The sequence below is a fragment of the Oryzias latipes genome, chromosome 7 (genome assembly GCF_002234675.1).
Source record: "Oryzias latipes chromosome 7, ASM223467v1".
In the NCBI taxonomy this organism is placed as follows: Eukaryota; Metazoa; Chordata; class Actinopteri; order Beloniformes; family Adrianichthyidae; genus Oryzias; species Oryzias latipes.
In genome coordinates, this window is record NC_019865.2 from 9,986,181 (window position 1) to 10,006,149 (window position 19,969).

At 39.1% G+C, this 19,969-nt stretch overlaps 1 protein-coding gene across 2 annotated transcripts; it reads right to left on the reverse strand.

The window, feature by feature from the left end:
• Window positions 1-358: 358 nt before the first annotated feature.
• On the reverse strand, window positions 359-19,399 carry ctnnbip1 (catenin beta interacting protein 1). Of its 2 annotated transcripts, none has more exons than XM_004070387.4 (4): window positions 19,256-19,399; window positions 12,077-12,191; window positions 11,012-11,102; window positions 359-2,896 (listed from the first exon to the last, which is right to left on the reverse strand). In XM_004070387.4, exons 2-4 carry the CDS (start codon window positions 12,170-12,172, stop codon window positions 2,838-2,840), a joined length of 246 nt encoding a protein of 81 aa, XP_004070435.1. In that variant the 5' UTR covers window positions 12,173-12,191; window positions 19,256-19,399; the 3' UTR covers window positions 359-2,837. The 2 variants fall into 2 exon arrangements, with proteins under 2 accessions (XP_004070435.1, XP_020560231.1); XM_020704572.2 differs by lacking the exon at window positions 19,256-19,399 and adding an exon at window positions 19,190-19,210.
• Window positions 19,400-19,969: the final 570 nt, after the last annotated feature.

Here is a 19,969-nt window from a genome sequence, read left to right on the forward strand (position 1 = left end):
CACAATTTTACTAAAAGTAACACATAAAATGATGAGACGTGTGGCGAATGTGTGACAAATGACCAACGCAAGAATCACTTATGAATTATCAAAAGACTGAAATTTCATATGTGGAAAACACCCAAAATATAAAAAGTGGCTGTGAAGTGGCCTTAAGGCAGAAAAGAATGACTAAACTTCTAATGTTTTGATGCCTGGCCGGTGTATTGTTCAAAACACCTTTAAAATCGATATCAGGTTTTAGACGGATAGATAAAACATGTATCACTTCCTGATTTTACTATATATTTTTCTATTATGAAGATTCTAGCCAGACAATTAGGTATTTTTCTCCTCAAAAAAGTAAAAAAGAAGAAAGTTTGAGTTTTTCTAAGGTCTTTAATGGTTTAGTTGGTATAGGGTTTGGAAGCATTAAGTCAAAAAATGGCCAGCAGCCATATGAAACAAAACCCACCAGTACATTTAGGATGAAAGGAAAATAAAATAAAAAGCCATGAAAAAAAAAAAAAGTAAAATAAAAATCAATATAAAACACAATAAAAGAACATCAGGTCATCACAGTGAAAAGACAATCTTAGCCTCATTTTAACATCAGGATGAAAATCAACACTTTTTTTCTTTCAAAGATGATGACACAAACATTCATGTATAATTTAATCAAAGGCTGCAGAGCAACATCCATAGGCAAAAATGTACAATAAGACACCTTTAAGCAAAAACAAAAATGATGCATAGACAAAAAAATTTGTTTTAAAACAGTGTAAACATAAAACAGTGACAGATATGTTGGCTGTTTTACATTGTGATGATTGTTAGGAACATTCAAATAGATTTTATTGCCAACAAGATGCAATAAATAGCATTTTTTTCTTCTTCTACAGAAACATTTGATCATTAGGCGGGAGCATCAAACAAATCTCCTGATAAAACCTACAGTCAGTGTGGGGAGGGTTTCACTGACCCACACTTAAAAATGAAGATAAGAAACCACAAGGAAGACGCCATCGCACTTCTGTCACAACTTAAACAGAGTTAACATTAAGCATGTCTCTAAGACTAAATCAAAATGTCTTGTTTACAAATGCCCGTTGAAGATCCAGTTGTTTTTTTTTGTCACAGAATAATTTTGTAAACCCCTTGAGGAATAAAAACATTTTACAAAATAATTTTCCAACTTCTAACTAAAGACAGGATCTCTGTGATATCATTGAAAATGTCTCTTCTGAAAGTTTCCTGCTGATAATAGTGCAAGAGGTACAGTGTACAACGTTTGGTTTGATTTCTTTGATTAGTTCAGAAGGTCAAAACTTGTTTGCGCTTAGTAAAAAACAAAAAAACAAAAAAAACAAAGAGGGCATAAAATTGTAGTTATTTCACTTTTTGCTGTCTGAGGAACAGGAAGTCCGTTCAGTGAACAATAAATTACACCTACAGCTCATCTGAACCTTTTAAGTTTAAAAAAAAATAAAAATAAAATAAAAATAAAATCACAATATTTTTCAAATATTTGTACAGTTACCTCAACACACACGTGTTATGATATATGGTAGTGTCTCAAATATCTTGAGTATTCCCTCATATCAAAAGCAGTTTCCCGCTTACTAGCCTTCAAAATAAAAGCAGCAAAAGGAAGAGTGGGGCCTCACATATAAACACGCTGCACACACATTTTCAGGAAAAAGCCTTCAGGCAGCCCCTTATTTTTAGCCCCTTATTTTTAAGCCTCCCTGGATTGAACATCCAGGCAGACTTGTTCCCCTGTTACCTAAAAGGGAGGGATTGATATCAGGCCTGAATTATTACAGAGCACTAAAATGACCTAAACTTACTTCCTTTTTCTTTTTTAATGAAAGAGAAAAATAACACTGATTCCTGTAACCATGAAGCTGGGAACTGATGAGAAAGAGCAGCTTCCTTTGTGTCTGTGTGGATTTTATCACTTCAACTAATGCTGAACCACATGAACAGTCTACAGTCTAAAATGGAAGGAATTGAAACACAAGTATCTATTGATTGTTAATTGGCAACATATCAGCAGTTACTGCAGCCATGATTATTATCACTAAATGATAAGGTATTAATACTTTAAACATTGGCCTCCATTAAGAGTTGGACACAGAAAATACCTATATGGTAGAGTGGGAACAAAAAACTATATTTACACATTTTTTTTAAATAGGGAAACTTAACTTTTGTACATGGTCAGCATGCACTTTTAAATTAATCATGCAGGAGTGGGTCAATTCTATTTTGCAGAAGCTGATCTATGCATGTGTCATGCTGCTTATAGTGAGGCCCCTGCCGGATGAAACACAAGGTTTCCCCACTAAAATGAAAAATAAAAACAACACCCAGTTAGGGTCAAAGAGAAAACAATGATACAGACCTTCCGACACAATCGTCACACTCATTACCAGACTGGAACTAGAATTTGTTGCATCATCCAACTGCCTACTTGGTTCCTCCAGCAGCCAGGATAACATGCAGCACAGCTCAACTTTAGTCAAAAACAAAAAAACCAGCCCCTGCCCAAACAGAAAGAGATATTTAGGACTATCCACAAAACATCCAAGAGTTTTCCTGGACTGTTGGCGAGCTTTCAGCCCGCTGTGACCCACGTGGGTGCTCCTCAGGTGTGCTGACGCGTGCGAGGATGGGACGGGGTGGAGGAGAGCCAAGCAGCCACCTGGCTGTCCTCTCCTCCGGCCCTCTCCAATGCTGATCTGCTCCTGAGCTCCTCCATGACAGGTTATGTGGATAGGAGTGTGTTTACAGATTATGTGGAGGGTGGGGTGTGTGTGTGTGTGTGTGCGTGCGTGCGTGGTGGGGGGCCAGGGTCACTGTCTCCGATCTTCTGTCTCTGATCGTGAGAAAGCCATCACCACATCCTCGGCACCTGGAAACCAACCGAGAAGAAACAAAATGCAACCTTATTGCTTCAATATTTGAGAAAATGCTCTGGGTGGATTTTGAGTACAATTATATGAAAAACAGAGAAAAGGCCACAGAAATTCACCTGTAGAAGAGGTTATTTATGACAAGATGGATCCATTTCTGACCGTCAGCAAATAATTTTGATTTCTGCTGAGTTCAATTATTTACTAATTACTACTTACTTACAAAACTATAAAATACAGACAAAACAACCAATAATTCATATTGTACATATTTTTGGAATATTATATTTGAAGATCATTCCATACCTGATACCTTTTATTTTAACAGATTTCTCTTTAACTTTAGTTCTTAATTATGGATTCTAAAAAACTGCAGGTTGTCTTGTTCTTTTTATATTATTTTTACTGCAACCTTCATGGTCCTAAAACTCTAACAAAACAATGATAAGAAAGTAAATAAAGCTTAGTTTGAAATAAAATACATTTTCTATATCTTTAAAGTCTGTTAGACACTGGAGTCGTTTTGTAAAAAAAAGAAAAACAGAATTCCAGCGTATAAGAATGTTTTTGTGCAACCCCTATGAGCTTTTTGTGTACATGTCTTGTAAATCCAGTTAACAACAGCACCACAAAAAACAGCTGCACTGATTTCATTGTGATTTTTCTGTGCACACGTAAATACATTTGCTTCTTTATCTGCAGAAGAAAATCAAAGGCTGGAATCGTAGGATAAACACACCAAGTGGCCTGTCGTCATTTTCTGCTCCTCCCTGATAACAAGATCTGAGGCTTCTGTGCCATTCAGTCAGTCAGCTGACAGACGTCTACCTCAGAACGTAAAGCAGACACAGAAGAAGACGGAGTGAAAGCAGAATCCCATTTTCAAACCGGAGCACCAGTGAATTAATTCCAGCTCTGTTGATTACCGACTCCTGCACGACGCCAGCTGGGTCTTTGACTGTTCTGTTTGAAAGGAATCCTTCAAGAAGGATTTATGCCAGCAAAGCTACATCTTTAAACCTGTTCTGACAGCAAAAAGGGAACAAATCTTATGTTATATTCCAGTGCAAACAAAATGTCAATATCAATGCTGGTATGACTGATATTCTGATAGTCCCTTCAGTGCAGCTGTGTTATCTGGTACATCTTTCAGCATGACACCCTTGTGTTTCATCACTGATGCTCTTCACACCTCACTTATCCTCCTCTCTTCCAGCACTTTGGCTCATTATTTAACCGAGTCTCAGAACGGGGACTCATAATAAGGATGAAATCAGTCACAACTTGCTCTCAGGACTGCACTTATGCAAAATACTCTTTTGTTCATAACGCCTCCAGTCACTTCAGTGCCACCATGACTGTGTGGATATTAAAATCCTATGCAAAAAATGAAAAAAGAAATACCCCAAAAGTTATTTTGTCTGAAATTCATTTGATTTAAATCAAGTTAATCTTTCATTTTCCTGCAGTTGGTTGCTCTGGAACTGCTCACCTGAGAGCAGGACTTTCACTCTAACTATTTTTTTTGTCATTTCTGGCTCAGGGGGCCAATTTGTTACATTCAGTCTCTGGTAATTGTAGTCGCGGGTTTATTTTCACGCCCCCCCCCACACAAATCAGATACGGTTTGGGTTCTCACAACCTCAAAAATGAATCCATTCTTTCCAGAAAACAGGGTTTGGGTGCAGCAGTTTCTGTTTACATCAACCTTTGTTGATGCGTAAGAACAACCTCAGGTGTGATTAACGTGAGCTTTAGCACCTTTGTTCCCCCCTCCTGGTGTTGGACTTTCACCACTGCAACCTTAGAGGCGCTGGTGAGAAAGCAGGGCAGAAATATGCATTTGTACTCCTTTTAAATGAGAAAAAAAAAATGGAATATTTCCAAACATTACAGGACAACTGCCTTCTAAACTGGAGGTTTAGACTGGAGTTTATGCAGGAATTCATCAGTAATTTACATCTGACCTGCAGAGTAAGCCCTCCCATCATCCCTTCGTTTATATGCACCCCTGATAGCTTACAGCCCTTCAACACCTCCAACCTAACAAAAATGGTGAGTAATATCAAAAAAAGACATATTTGTCTGGAAGTGGATGCATTGGAATAGAGCAGATCAGGGAGCTTGTGGCCCGCCGACAATCTTTATCATCTGCTCCTGATTCCACATGATTTGAATGAAAACATACACACATATTTATCTTCATTTTTGTTTATATATGTCCTACATCGAGAGAAAAATGCTAGAAGAACACGTTAAAAACACAACTGTGAACAACATAAAAGACCACCCTCGCAGACAAAAGCTGCCAAAAATCAGGTCAAATAAAAAAACTAAGAGAAACTTTAAATCTTATATATTTTTAAAAAGGAAACGTATATCACAATGGACTCAAGACAACTCAAGAAAATAAAGTGAGAAGATGGGGAAATCGCCTTACACCTCACTGGAGAAGCAATCAACTTTGTTGATCACATTTGTAGTACCGTAACTTTTTTTAAGGAGTCTGTCCACCTTAAAGGATCAGATTAAAGGAGGAATGCACAGAAACTTGAGCCAAACACCCAGCAGGTTTTCCTCACAACACCGCCTCAGGCTTCGCTATATCTGACTGCTTGGCCTAACTACAACACTCGCAAACAACAGACACGCCAGAGCCGAAAACGCTGTTGCCTAGTGACGGGAGGAAAAAAAAACAAGAAAAAAATCAGTCTGCATCAGTGCTGCAACTGCATGTTAGCTGTTAGCAAGCATCTGTTTTGCAATGATCACTGGCTGTCTCATCTGCCTGATAGAGGAGAACACAATGTCTCAGAGAGGTGGAAAAAGGTGTCATTTCAACAAAATCTACATCAGTGCAAACCCTAATTCACTGATATTGTAGGAATTACACAACAGGTAATACTAAAATCAAAGAAGAAACACATAGTTTTGAAATAAACGTCAAACTTTAGGCTGCCAAACTAAGCCCCGTGTAGAAAGAAAGCCTTATTGCACTTGTAAGAGAATATAAATAAATAGACAATTTGCCAAAAATCAACAAAGGAAGACAAAAATCTCTGAGGAGAAAAGAACAAAGCTAAAAACAGTCTGGGAGAAAGAGACACCAGTGTTTCCAGCATTAATAAGCAAAGATGGATGTGTGGGATGAAAGCAGCACTTAAAGCATGCAGGGTCAAAATATGTGGCGGGTCAACTGAGGGATGAAGGATGCTGAGAACAGCAGGGGAGGGTCGAGGCCCAACACACAGCGGGGGGGTTGTGCAGAGCGAGGAACGTCAAGACAGATTCATATGACATCACAGCGTGCCAGCAACGTTATGGTCAAGTTTTTCTCTCAATGATTCAACTTGAATTTGTAAATGTAACGACCCGATCCATGCATCCAGTACATTTAGAATGTTTTAGTTCCTTATAGTTATCCTGGCCTCATTTCAAAGTGTTGTTTTGATGAAGTAAAACTACATACATGCATGTTATGTACCTCATTAAGATAAAAGCAACTTCTCAGTGACTAAATGTAACTATAGGTTCTTGCAAAAATGCAATATTTCCCTCATTTAGGCTAATTAAACATATGTTAGTTAAAATTTGAAGACAAAAAAAGTAATGATAAAAAGCCATTATTAGATTATTTTAAAGTAGGAAAAAAAGTAATCATGTAATTTTAAATTGATTGCTGAATTGTATTCTTCACCTTGGTGCAAAAGTCAACAGCAAATAAAACCCCTTTTAAAAAATATTATTTTATTATTCAGAGATGGAGTCTAAATTTTACATTTTGACAGGAAAAAATGTACATTTGTGCTTCTATGATCCTATTAACAGGAATGAAAACAGCCCCTGTAGTTTTATAACAACTGAAACCTGATTTAAGTTTGTTTGAGATTGAAAGAGAAGAAAAACAAAAACAGGTTTCTAATCTGGTAGAAATGGTTCAACTGATGCTTCTATTCTGACTGCAGAGATGAACAGCAAAACATGAGAAGCTAACAGTGATGATGATGCTTTCCCCTTGCTAAAAGAGGGTCACGGCTCTATTGTTAAACAAACAAAGAAACCACTGCTTGCTGCGGTCTTGTCTGTGTGGTAACAACTAAAACACCAGAGGCTAGAAGAAGCACAGACGTAATGAGACTCTGGAATATCACACCCTTGCATGTAATAAGAACGACCTCAATGGAAGCAGCTCTATTTTTTACCACAAGGACGTTCTGACCCTTTTTCTGGTCTTTGTTGAGAACTTCCAAAATCCTCAAACAGTGTTTTCAACAACTCTAATCTGTTTAACTGTTGGGTTAAATGATGAACGCTACACAGAGACATATATGAAATTTTGTTTTTTTTAAAAAGGTCCCAATGGAGATGAAGATCTACAAATGTGACCTCAATTAATGAAAGCTTTTTGGTGTTGTATCAACTTGGTTTAAACAGCGACTGTTCAACAAAAGGCACAGAATAAGACTTTTTCAATCATCTTTTGTCCATCAAAATTCAGCGACATTAAGGCTTTTACAGAAGAAAAAGAAGGATAACGGAAATCTAAGCCTCCGCTTTTCTGGTCATTAGTTCCGCACCAGTCCAATTAAAACAGCAAAACAAAATTCTATATTTGCATTTATGGTAATCAGCCAATTAGGAATATTTGAAATGCAAATGCAGTGACCCAAAGAATTATGATAAACATGATGAACCCTGTAGGATTATATAGATAAACAAGGAGGTTTTATTCTGATTACACTGCTGCTCTGAACTGAAACTGAAGTTATGCGTTTTCTATCTGGATCTGTTCTTACAGGTGAATTTCTGTGGTGAGGAACAGTTCAGTGTCACAGTCTGAAGAGAAACATCTGGGTTCTACAATGATTAGGGCATGAACTGTTCATCATTTTAATTCATGGCCCACTCTGAAGGAAATTGTATTTTTTGTGTTTTTAACATGTTCTTGTAACATTTTCTGACGATGGAGGACAAGAAAATGAAACTCAAAATTGCGTTTCTGAGGATTTTTTATTAAAATTGTGATGCAGCAGGAGCACACACAAAAAAGCCGTTTGAAAAAGATTGTATTTGAGACGGTGAAAGTACGCTGGGTGGGCCACAAGCTCCCTGCTCCGCTTTATTATGATGCATCCCTTGTAGACGACTAGATCCATGGACGCCTTCATTTTCCTCACCAGAGTCGGCCACTGGCTCAAACCTGCACGGCTGGACAGCTCCAGAACTCTTTGCCATTTTTGTTGCGCTGGTAATGTTAGGTTCGGGGTGTGAGGGGTTTTAATCTAGCGGGAGAGCTTGTTTAGCATCAGTGAGGGGAATAGGGGATGGGGTTGCTCCACACCAACAGTACCATCCACAACTCGAAGAAGGCAAATTTCTAATGTACTACTGCTGAAACTGTGTCGTACAAAATGACACAAGTTTTTTTTAATTTTGCCTAAAAATGGCAAAATCATATTTAAAAGACCACTTATAACACTTTTTGAACAGATTGAAAGAGGATCAGAGTGGGTCTTTAAAAATCAACAGAAATTCTTCACAAGAGTCTGAAACTTTAAAATAGTGAACAAATCAGTTTTACCTCTGATAAAAAGGTGTTTAAAGTTTTCACTGAAGTTATGTAACATTTTAAAATGAAGAAGCTTTTAAATTTAAACAGGAAAACCAGAAGAACTGCTGATGAAGAGGCTCAGGCTGGTGTGACATGCGAAGGAGGGCGTGGTTTGGGATCTGATGACAGGTGGAGGTGTTGCACATTGACACGCATTATGGGACAACCTGCTGGCTCATAAAGTGCTGCTCCATAACATGTCTGAACAACAATCATTTTTTATAAACAATATATCATAACACAAAAAATCTTTAAGGCAAAGATATTTAAAGCACTTAACCCTAAACTGTTCTTTTTGCTCCTGGAACCTTAATAGCAAACTTCTCTGCAAATGGCAATATTGTTACTTATCCTCAAGAGTCCCGCGTCTTTAGAGACATACAAAGAACTGCCCTTCATGCAACCTTGAATATTAAAACCAAAGGGTTAGCTCCCTGTCCTGAGATGCACACTGAACATTTTTGGGGCACCTTTTACCAGTTCTATTCTTCAATAATTGACCAGGTCTGTCCGTGCTGAAGGTGAAGACATTTAAAAAAACAACAGATACAATTTTAATTATTACTAATGTCCCATTGGATGCTTCAGTTTTATGTACAAGACGATAGGTCATAAAGGGAAAATCTCTGTTTTATGACAAATTGCAGATCTACACCGGCTTCCTTTCATGCTGAACAGTTTATAAATCCTCCTCCATCACACAGACAAGGATAAAAACAAAACCAGCTCCTGCTGATTGTTTCCTTGCAGAGGTGACGCATACAAGGACACCCAACCCTTCATTGTAGGAAAGGTGCCACTGGCATTCTTCCCTAAATTTAATCTCCCCTGAGGGGGGAATGTCATGCAGGCGGAGACACAGCAGGTGTGTCAAAGCAGGACTTCATAAACCCAACTGGTTTTTGGATTTGTGGTACAACTCTAGTTACCTGTAATTTACTGCAGTTATCTCAAGAAAGCTGCAGTGCTTTGACGCTGGAAGTATTGTCTTGAACGCAGCGCCATCTTGTGGTTTCAATAGAATTTAACAAGGCTGTAGATACGGCTCAACGGCGCCTTCTAGTGTTTGTGAATAGGAAGGTCATTTTAAATGAGTCTCAAAAAAATAAAAACAACTACAATATAGTTTGATATTTTTAGGCAGCACATTCAATGATTGACACTTGCATATTAATATATAACAATTATATGTTTCAAAGCGTATTTTTTTTCTATTTTAAAGACTATGGTCTGTAGATAATAGATATGCACCCTTCTCTGTGTAAAATCAAACAGCATGTTACACTATTAAACCGAATCATGGGGAAAGTGAATCGTTGCATCCCTACTGTAGACCATTATGACGGCATCAAAAACGTGTTGTGCTAAATTTAAGGTTTTATTATTTATAGTTTTATTTGTTTACACCAGGTTAGCTAGCATGAGACAACTGTAAGGGGTTTCTTCATTGTTACTTGCTTAAAATGGGCATTCATTTATAAAAAGGCTTTTTTCTTTTTCTTTAGTTTTTGTTTTGTGATACACAAATCATATACCACACCAAAACAAATCTGTGACTCAAAAATCGAGGTTTGAACAGAGTCATGGGAGCGTGAATCGTTTTACTTTCTATGCCTTAAATATGTGGTCTCTTTCCACAAACTACAGCATCAGTGGGTGGTGCCATGGAAGCCACCGGCCTGTAGAACAGCACAAGTGTCAGGGAAGCCCAGCTTGCTGTAATAGCTGTCTTCAGCTCATCTGTATAGTTGGGTCAGAGATCTCTCATCTTCCTCATAACTAGGTCCAGGTCAGGTACGTGTCCTGGCCAATCCATCACAGTAACAACACGGTCCTTAAATCAGGCTTTTGGTATCTTTGGTTGAACAGACTATGACATTTTAACAATATTCTTAATTGGGGGCTCTCATAATGTATGTATAATGCATGTCCTGATAATCAAAATGACTAAATATTTTGGGAAATGATTATCTACAAAAATATGAATTTCATTTTTTTCATCAACTGAACAAACTATTGACAATATTCTAGTGTAAATAGAATATTTACACTAAAGACCGAAGACACTGACATTATAACCTGTAAGCCATAATAATCAATATTAAAATACAAGTTTTACTTTTGGAATCGTCTGATTTTTTAAAACTTCTTTTTTAACAATATTCTAATTTTTGAGACGTATTTAAAGACAAAAATCATCAAAAATGTTGTACACAGACTAAGATCGAGAGGCAGTGGTGACTAAAATGCTGAGTCAGGTGCAGACAGGAACAAATTGGACCTGCTGAATGGAGGCTGAGGGTGTGATGCGTGTTCAGGGATCTTCCCGTGTTTTTGTAAGGACACAGTTTCACCTCTGTGGTATTTGGGGTGACAGATTGTGAGCTCATACTGTTAAAGTTGTGTATTGACTTACACTAATATCACACAGAAAATATTCATCTTTTTCCTGAGCAGATGATTAGAAATCTGTACAGTTGTGGGAGGGTTGCGTCACGCTTACCCTGATCAATGTTGTGCTGGGGTAGCTGGCTCATCTGACTGTGAACCACACCTGAATAACTCCGGAGGAAAGCCTCTTCACTTGGTGTAAGCTGCAAACAAAACAAGGAAACCAAGTACATTTAAAGCTTTCGAAACATAAACAAAGAACATGGACGCAAAGAACAAGCTAACTGAGTACCATGCGTTTACTCCTTAGTCACAATTACCCTTACGGGTGAATACAAGCCATCTGTGGGCGAAAAACGGGCTAGTCTTTCTGGGGCATGCAAGTTGTACACTGGTCTGTACGATTCATGATACTCTAACCACACGCATGACAATCATACGTTTAATTGTAATGACGTCCCTTGAAGTTTTGTACGAACCTCAAGGGAACTGAAAGACACACCTGCGTTCTCTTTAAGATGCGGCCTCTCCTGTCTATGACCCTCCACAGACCCGGATGACCCAAAAACATGCAGCATCCGAATGTGTCAACCCTTGTACTAAGGCCTTAGGTACACACGCCTTTGATCGGTTCCTTTTTGAAGGAGCGTGTCCCAACCCTTACAACTTCCAGTTAGGTTAGGTCTGCACAATAAATTGCAAATCTATAGACATCGGCTTGTGACACGTGTATCGCAATAGACAGGGTAAAATGCAATAAATGGTTACCCGATACGTTTACACACATGCTAAAAACAATCTCATGGCAGCTTGACTTATTTAGCAAATCAAATAGTCTTTTACACATTTGTCCAATCGGATTAACCCTTTCACACTGTTGACCAATCAATTGAAGTCTTTTTTGCTATATGTCTGCCTTCTATGTGGATGTGGGTCATTTGGAATTTAACTTAAGTTATGTTGACTTTTAATTAAACAAAACAGCTGCAATGAAATTAAAATGATGTATTAGTTGTTTTGCCATTTGTTTATATATCGCAAGCCATATCGTCATGGCAATACTGATCACTAATATCGTAAGTCACAGGTTTTCCTCATATGGTGTAGCCCTGGCCCTGATGATGAAGTTTCCTGCTGTAGACACCAGTAAAAGCGACATCAGAGCTCCTGAGCTTACATTTGATCCCATCTTTTTAAGCATGAGCAGGACCCGCACTTTCTGTTGGATGTACATGTCTTCAGGAGACTTCCCCGGCGCCTCCTCGCGGTTCATACCCCCTGCTCCTGTGGCTCTGAAAACAAACACATTTTAGCCACACATGCTAAAAACACACACAGCAAATTCAACCACAAATCTGAATTTGAGTCAATTACAAAACACACATTTATCTACAGAAACAATATTAGAGACTGAATTGCTTAAATGGTCCTGTAATGTGGTAAAGAAACACATATTTGAGCTCCGTGGAATAAACCCCGGCAGGAGACTTGGTTCTGTCACCAGTGGAGGTTTGCAGCATTATAAATATTGCACAGCAATATTTAACACAGATCTATCTCACCTCTAACAACTTTCATCTCAGATTCTCCGTCTAACTAATGACCTGCTTTTTTGCCGTCGGTCTGCAGAAGCAGGGAAGAGGCAAAGCGGGAGAGGAGAAATGCGGAGAAGAAAGCCATGGAAAGACCTGCCACAGCTAATGTGGGTGACAGAAAAGAAATACGTTTTGTTGTGAGAGCGCACACATCAACAACTCACTTGAGTCACGACTTTTGTCATATTAGATCGTTCTCGCAAAGCACCAGCAAGAAATGGCAATGAGCTAAACTGCAGATACACCTCAAATCTGCTACCTGAACATGCAAACAAAAAATTTAAACAATCATCTCCCCCAAATTTAAGATAAAGGTGAAATTAGTATGCACATCAGCTTTGTCCTCTGCTTACAATATTAGATTAGAGGCCTTTGTGGGGCTATGAAAGTTCTGCCAATTTATTTGGCCCTTTTATCCTTCCATAGGAGCTTTGATGCATGTTGGCAGACCGTTTGATGTGGGGTTATATTTAATTAGGGGGGTGACTTGATGTACCCTCTTTCCAGAACCCAGGGGGTGGGGTGGGGGTGGCAAAAATGAGGTCCTGCTGGCCGCGCGCAGGCGTTTGGTTGCCACAGTGACGTGGATTCAGGCAGATCACAGCAGCTCCAGGCCATAATTCTGATCATACTCTACAATTACAGCAACCTTCAGGGGCTTGTTTATTTCACACAACTCATTGCTAACTTTGTCATCTCTTATTCATCACAATGAGCGATGAAGAAACCAGTTTCTCCAGTTTGACCGGAACATCATGCGGGGTTTTAATTGCGGTTCTGCTGAAGACTCGGAGCCAGACAGACATGAAAAGAGTTCAGGCTCGCTGGTGTCAGCTCAGCTGCTCAGCAAACCTTCAGGGGATTGGTGGTGTGTGAATACATTTGGGTGGGGGTAGTGACATGAAGGACGCTAGAGGAGGGTGACGGGAGCGACTCATCCGATCCCGCTTCCAAACTCTGGGTTAAAAACAGACGTTTGAGAGCGGATCCAGGCAGCATGAAGGCTGAACCTGTGAGCATCCGTGCCTCTCCTCACAAGCACACTGGGATTTGTAAAGCCGCTGCACTAAAGCTGTTTCATATCATGTTTGATTGTTCAACCTTGAAAAACATCCATATTAAGCAGAATGTCAAGCTTCTGACCATTTTTAATTAAAACATTTTTATTTTATGGTATCAACTGTTAAAATAGTTGATATCATAAAATAGTGATATTCATAAATCCGTTTTTTGTCACAAATCCTACTTTATTGAGGAAACCTATTTATTTAAAGATGACTTATTTTTGCACCGGAGGAGTTTTAGATCAGGATTTTTTTTTTTACAATAAACTGACTAAAGAAATACCCAGAAATGCTGTTTTGAGCTCAATTTTCTTTATACATGTCCTCCATGATCAGAAAAATCAAAAACACAATTTTCATCTATGTGTGTCTTAGTTTTTAGAAACACCTGCTTGTTTCTTATGCTTTCCTAAAGGAGCAGTGATAGGATTTTATATAAATTGATTGGTGTTGCTCAAGTTTTTTCTTTTTCAAAGATCCGATACATGGCTGATGCAAGCATGAATTGAAAATGAAAAAGGGACATTTTATTGGCCTATTTTAACATTACTAAACAGTTTCATCAACTTAAACAGCCTCGGGTAATTCTTTGAAAAAAACAAAAATGAAAACCTCCAGATCGACGACGGCTGGCATCTTCTGATGTGTAGAAGAAACCGAGCTGAGGTAAGCTCCCTCCAGACTCCAAACTACAGCTCTCCTCTCTGTGATGTCCGAATTAAAATGTTGTTTCCGAGCCACATGTGGCGAACCGCAGGCAGAGGCGGTTATGATAACCCACGTGTGTGAAGTATACTTCACTGTGGCTGCAGACCAAGATCTAAAGATAGATGATCATTTAAAGGCAATAGCAAGCATGTATGGTCAGAGCAATCATTTATATCTCTTCATGCTTTCAATGTATTTGCAGAAAACACGTCTTTGTAGGTGAACATAGGCCTGGGCATCACTGCCTTCAAGCTCATGATTCAGTTTACACTTCCATTAAAATATATTTGTTTTTCAAGTTTCTGTTATAATTCCAGTTTTCTTTGGTTATAAAAATGATTTGTACATAAACATTATAAGAATATTTTTGCCTGGGAAAAAACCCAGTTTTCAGTTTTATACCCTAAATAAATAAAGCAGCTTTACAAATGATCTCGTACTAGTATACAACTAGACTGTATTAAAAGGTAAACAATGACCAAAGCAGTTTTGTCACAAATCTGGTTTTGAGCGTTCGCAGATGGTTTCTATTTTTCATTCACTTTCATTGAGTTTACATTTCCCTCCATAAGAATCTGTGTTTATGGATGTCAGACTGTGGGGACGTGTTCAGCATTGTGGTCTGTCATTTTCACAAGTCTAAAATAAAAATAAAAAAGCCTGATCCTGTCAGATTCTTTGAGATTGTAGCTCCCAGAGGTAGACCAACTCCCTCGAGGGATGCTTAAGCGGCCTCAGAAGCGTAGAGTTATAAATCCGGACCCAATCAAAAGGTTTACTTCAGTGATTAATCCCCAAACGTCCCCACACCCTTAACTCATTTTCTGGCTTTCCGTATCGGTAAAGTAAGCACCAACTATTTCAGGCGGCCCCTTAAAAAATAACTAAAATATTTTTTTTCCCCCTGAATAAAATTGACTTTAAAAACAGATTTGTGTAAAACTATACATCTAATGTCACTTTCTGCATCCCAGCAATAGAATTCATATTACCGGTCTAGTAAATCATCTTGTAAATAATCAATTAGATTGACCCACTTGGGGAAAAAAAAAACACCAAAAGATGCCAGATCAGGCTTGCAAGCTGGAAAATGCGCTAACTAAAGGTTAAACACTATGGAAAAAACAAAAACCTCCCTCACTTTAACAGGCATTATAGATATAGAACACATGTGTCAAACTCAAGGCCCGGGGGCCAAACGTGACCCGTCATGTCATTTTATGTGGCCCGCGAGAGCATAAAAGTTTTTAATTTCTTAAAATAAAACATAAAAGTTGTTGTGTATGTATTCATATCTAAGGGGAATCAGACTTGAAATATCAGATTGGGCAACTAAACATTATGACTTAAACACTGTCCATATAACCTAACCTGACAGAATCAAATGTAAAAGGATTCATGCTAGAGTAACAAGCAAACGTGTTTTCTATGAAACTGTAATTTTCACTTTAAAAAGTTATAATAAATACATAATGAGTTATTTAACATTAAGGAGTAGTTACATTTACTTTTCATTTAGTTACATGTATAAGTTATATCTGGCCTTTTGAGGACAGCCGCTATGCTGATGTGGCCCTCGGTGAAAATGAGTTTGACACCCTTGATATAGAAAAACCACCAAAGTCCCACTCCTATCATCTTTTGATCCAATGTAAAAGCATTCCCATTGGTCTTCTCGTTTTAATCATGCGTTGTTTTTTAAGCCAAAATCAAAAAAACTTTCATTTTCTATGACTGGTTTCTGCGGAGCTGCAGTAATTCATTAGAAATTCACCTGTAATTTGTGGACGGGACCACTGGTGCAGAGTGAGCCTGCCCTCATTTTCCATTATCCAACATAACATTAGCGGTGCAAAAGAAATTGCAAGTAATATTGGAGCTACACAGTTTGAGGATGAACTAATTAAAGTAGAAGATCTACTGCAAACAATACCCCAATTGATCCTTTCAGACTGTTTTTTTTTACATTGTAATTTACTATCAGGGGAGCTACAAGGGTTCATGGGGGTCCCAAGTAAATGTTCCCAGGAGGCCCCTATAATGAGTGTTGATCACCTTACAATGATCTGCTGTTTGCAGGACTGTCAGTTAAGGATTTCACATGTTATCATATATGTCAAGAGCCTGGCTATGCTCCAGAGTGCAAGAAAGATCTGCTGCCAGGCTTCTATTATGCAATCCCAGAGGCCCAGCCATGTTGAAAGGGTCAAGAAGGGCAAAGGATGTCAGACAGCACCGGGGAAGCAGCTCCTTCGCTCTGACTGGCTCTGCAGTTCACCAACTGCACGGTGTCTGATTTGCAAACAAATCCCTGCCCTCACCAAACCAAATCTGAACACGACTCTAGGAGGTTAACAGCTTCGGCAGAGGGGAACAAAAATAATCTGAATTCATTCACAGGGAGCCTCAACATCTCAAGCAAACGTGTGAGAAACATTAGCGGCTGCAAGCAGAGCAGCCAACGATGACCCAGTAGGGTTCTGTTCAGCAGCTGTGGCCCTGAACGTAACAGAGGTCCTCAAACTCACGTCATGATTAATAACTATAATCAAGAAATGTGGTTAAGACTTTACCAGCTACAGATAGCTTTTATAGTAAATTTTACTAACTAATTCTGACTTTTGGAAAACAACTTTGTTCAAAGACCCAATCCAATCATCTTTTGATCTATTTTAAAAGCGTCCCAGTGTTTTTTTTATATTATGGTTATGCAGTTTTTAGCCAAAATCAAAAAAGCTGTGTTGTTTTCTAGGACTTGTTTCTGCAGAGCGGCAGTAGCTCATTAGAAATTGACCTCTGAATTGTGGGCGGACCGTTGGTGCAGAGCAACCCACTCAGAGCAGGGATCTTGTGGCCTGCCCAGTGAACTTTTTACGTCACAAATAAGCTCTTTTTCAAACTGTATTTTTCATCCGTTACTGATTCTCAACAATTTAAATAAAGCAATACTCAGGAATGCCATTTTGAGCATAATTTTCTTTACTTGTCCTACATCATGAGCAAAAGGCCACATGAACATTTTCCTCTCAGTGGATCTTTAGCAGCAGTTCCTCAGAAAGAGACACAATCGCAATAAATCATCTCCATTCATTTTTGCTCATAAAGCCACTGGCCCTAAAATGGCGTGAGCACGCCAAACAGATATGAGGCGTGGGTTCAATACGCCGAGTGTCTGCACGTCACCATCTCTTCACATGTAGTGTTCACCACAATAGCTGCACTATTTAGGGACAATGGGGATGAAGTGGGTTGTGAAAACAAGGTTGATAAGTGGGTCATGTCTTGTTGTCACCTCGTGACGCATGAATTCAAACAGTTCTGCTGAACTATCACAGCTATAGATGAGCTCAATTATTTCTTCTGTTGTATAAGGATGGAGCAGGCCCTAACAGGACAAACCACATGAATCACACAAATTTACATGCAAGAACCCGAGGCAGCTGCTTTTTTAATTAGGTCTTACTTCTGCATAATGACAAATCCTAAATTTTTATTGGCGATCTGGACTACAATCACAGAGCATCTATGCTCGCTCCTTAAGGTTCTTCAAAGGAGCTGAAACAGAAGCTGGTGCCTTAAGCTGGTCCCTTGGGATGCGGCGGAGCGATTTTCAAGAGAGCTCGCACCAAAGTGTGGCATACATTTCTGATTAGTGGAGGGCTACATAAGATGTGCTGACACAATAGACGCAATGTGAGTCAATCTAGAAGCTGAGGAATGACAAGAACCGGACGCACATTTCAAAATGTTATTCATTCTAAACAGCCAAAGATTTAAAACTACTTGCTGCTTACACGGATTTAGACTACTTTAGTTTTAAAGTGACCGTGAGCTACAGCTGTATGGGTTAACGGCGGAAAGTTGGTGCCAAAAATCAATGTGAGAAGAACCAGCCTCCCTCCTGATGTATTCACACCAGCAGTCGACGACAACCGATCCCTGCTCAAACGCGCTTCAGCACCTGTCCTGCAGAGTGCAAGCAGCCAAGCGGTCTTAATCTCCCAAAAATCCATACAGCTTGGAGAATGTGCCAGCTAAGATGGGCTTCACTTTCTGTGGTACACGATCAAGTTTGACGGTTCCCAAGGGTATCTGGGGAGCCTGCCTGTGGCCAAGCCCTGACACCTGCTGGCTGCAGCACTCATCAGTGTCCTGCTGCCAATAGCACGTCAGCTTTGCCCCTTTAGGATCGTCAGCTGACATGTGGAAAGAGGAGATACTGCAAAAGGCAACATGGCACACATACAATTTATGGAAAATTATCTCTGTAAGGATGACAACAAAAACATGAAATCACAGATACTGCATACGCTAATTTTTGTAGGGTGGAGCATCTTCGCTTGAGCTTTTAAATTTTATATTATATATACACACTCACATCTCTACAATACTATGTTTAGTGCATGACCACGTTTGTTAGGGAAATCAATGAAAATCCAGTGATGCTAACAAGTAATTAACATACCTGGAGTAAACTTAAACTGTTCAAGACAACATATTTTATATATAAAAAGTTAATTTTTGAGCCTATATGTGTATAAAATTGTAAATAATGACGTTCTTCGACCTGGTGTTGGATAGTGCTTTTTTGTGGTCGTGTTCCGGGGCGCAGACTGTGTTCAGTTAGCAACCGAACCGACGAACCTTCACTCACAGACAGCGTCTCGGAACGGCTCCTCCGTGATAAAATGTACAGAAAAGGGAACATTTGCTTGACGAACCGGCTTTGTTTTAGCGCAGACATGCATTAAATTCAGCGTCTACCAAACCCGAGACGCTATAGGGAACACGAGCGATGCTAACAAGTCGAGCTAGCTTGCTAGCATGCCCCAGACAAAAGCCTGAATGAAGTTCCTATGGGTGCAAACACCATCCAGGTGCCGCTGCTGTGCCACAACTCTTAGCGTCACCATTCGGACACACCTCATATTTCTATAGACTCCTGACGACGTGCAACTCGTCAAGCGAACGTAACACATATTCGCTTACCCCTCCTGGTCCAGCTTTACTTTTCTTCTGTGCACTGTTTGAATGGGGTGTTGTTGTGAGGAGTCCTGTTCCGGGGTCACATCCCTCCAGTCAGCCAGCGGAGCTGTAGGCGGACTGCCTTAGCGCACTCCAATATTCAGTACCACTGCCAACCGCTGGGGGCGGTGCAGACCCCACTCAATCACGCCACACGTCTGCGCAGCTGCAGACTCTCAGCAGGAAAAGCAGACATGTTCCAAATGTGAAGTAAAAATAGTGACAGTTATAACGCTTGCAGTATTTTATCATCTTCTGTTTTTTATTATTTCTATTAAAACTTCTATATTCATTAGGTTTTACCACTGTCAAAATGTTCATAAATTTTTTAAACATAGTTCAAATTTGTTGAACATTATTTAGCCTAAATGATTGAAACTGTTACGTTTAAGTGTTTTTTTTGGTCACTAAAATGAATTTTTCTCAAAAGAAAATAAATTAATTAAAAGTGGAGAGCTTCTTACGGTAACTGAACACATTTAGTGTGTCAAAATATGCATAACCATCTCAGTTCAAACCGTTAGTGAGTTAGAGTTTTAATTATAAATGATATAGTGGTAAATGGCATATACTTGTATAGAGCTACTTATATAGTACACACCGGTTCCTAAAATGGCTTTTTTTTATTTATTCATACATTTTTGTGAATAGGCTGAAGCTCAATAATAAGGGAATTCA

Bases quoted from the DNA above. Each gene is read 5' to 3' on its own strand.
- ctnnbip1 (XM_020704572.2), bottom strand. The intron at 11,103-12,076 runs GTAAGCTCAGGA...TTTTGTTTGCAG, and splicing joins TTAAAAAGATGGGATCAAAT to CTTACACCAAGTGAAGAGGC. The intron at 2,897-11,011 runs GTAAGCGTGACG...GTTGGTTTCCAG, and splicing joins CCAGCACAACATTGATCAGG to GTGCCGAGGATGTGGTGATG.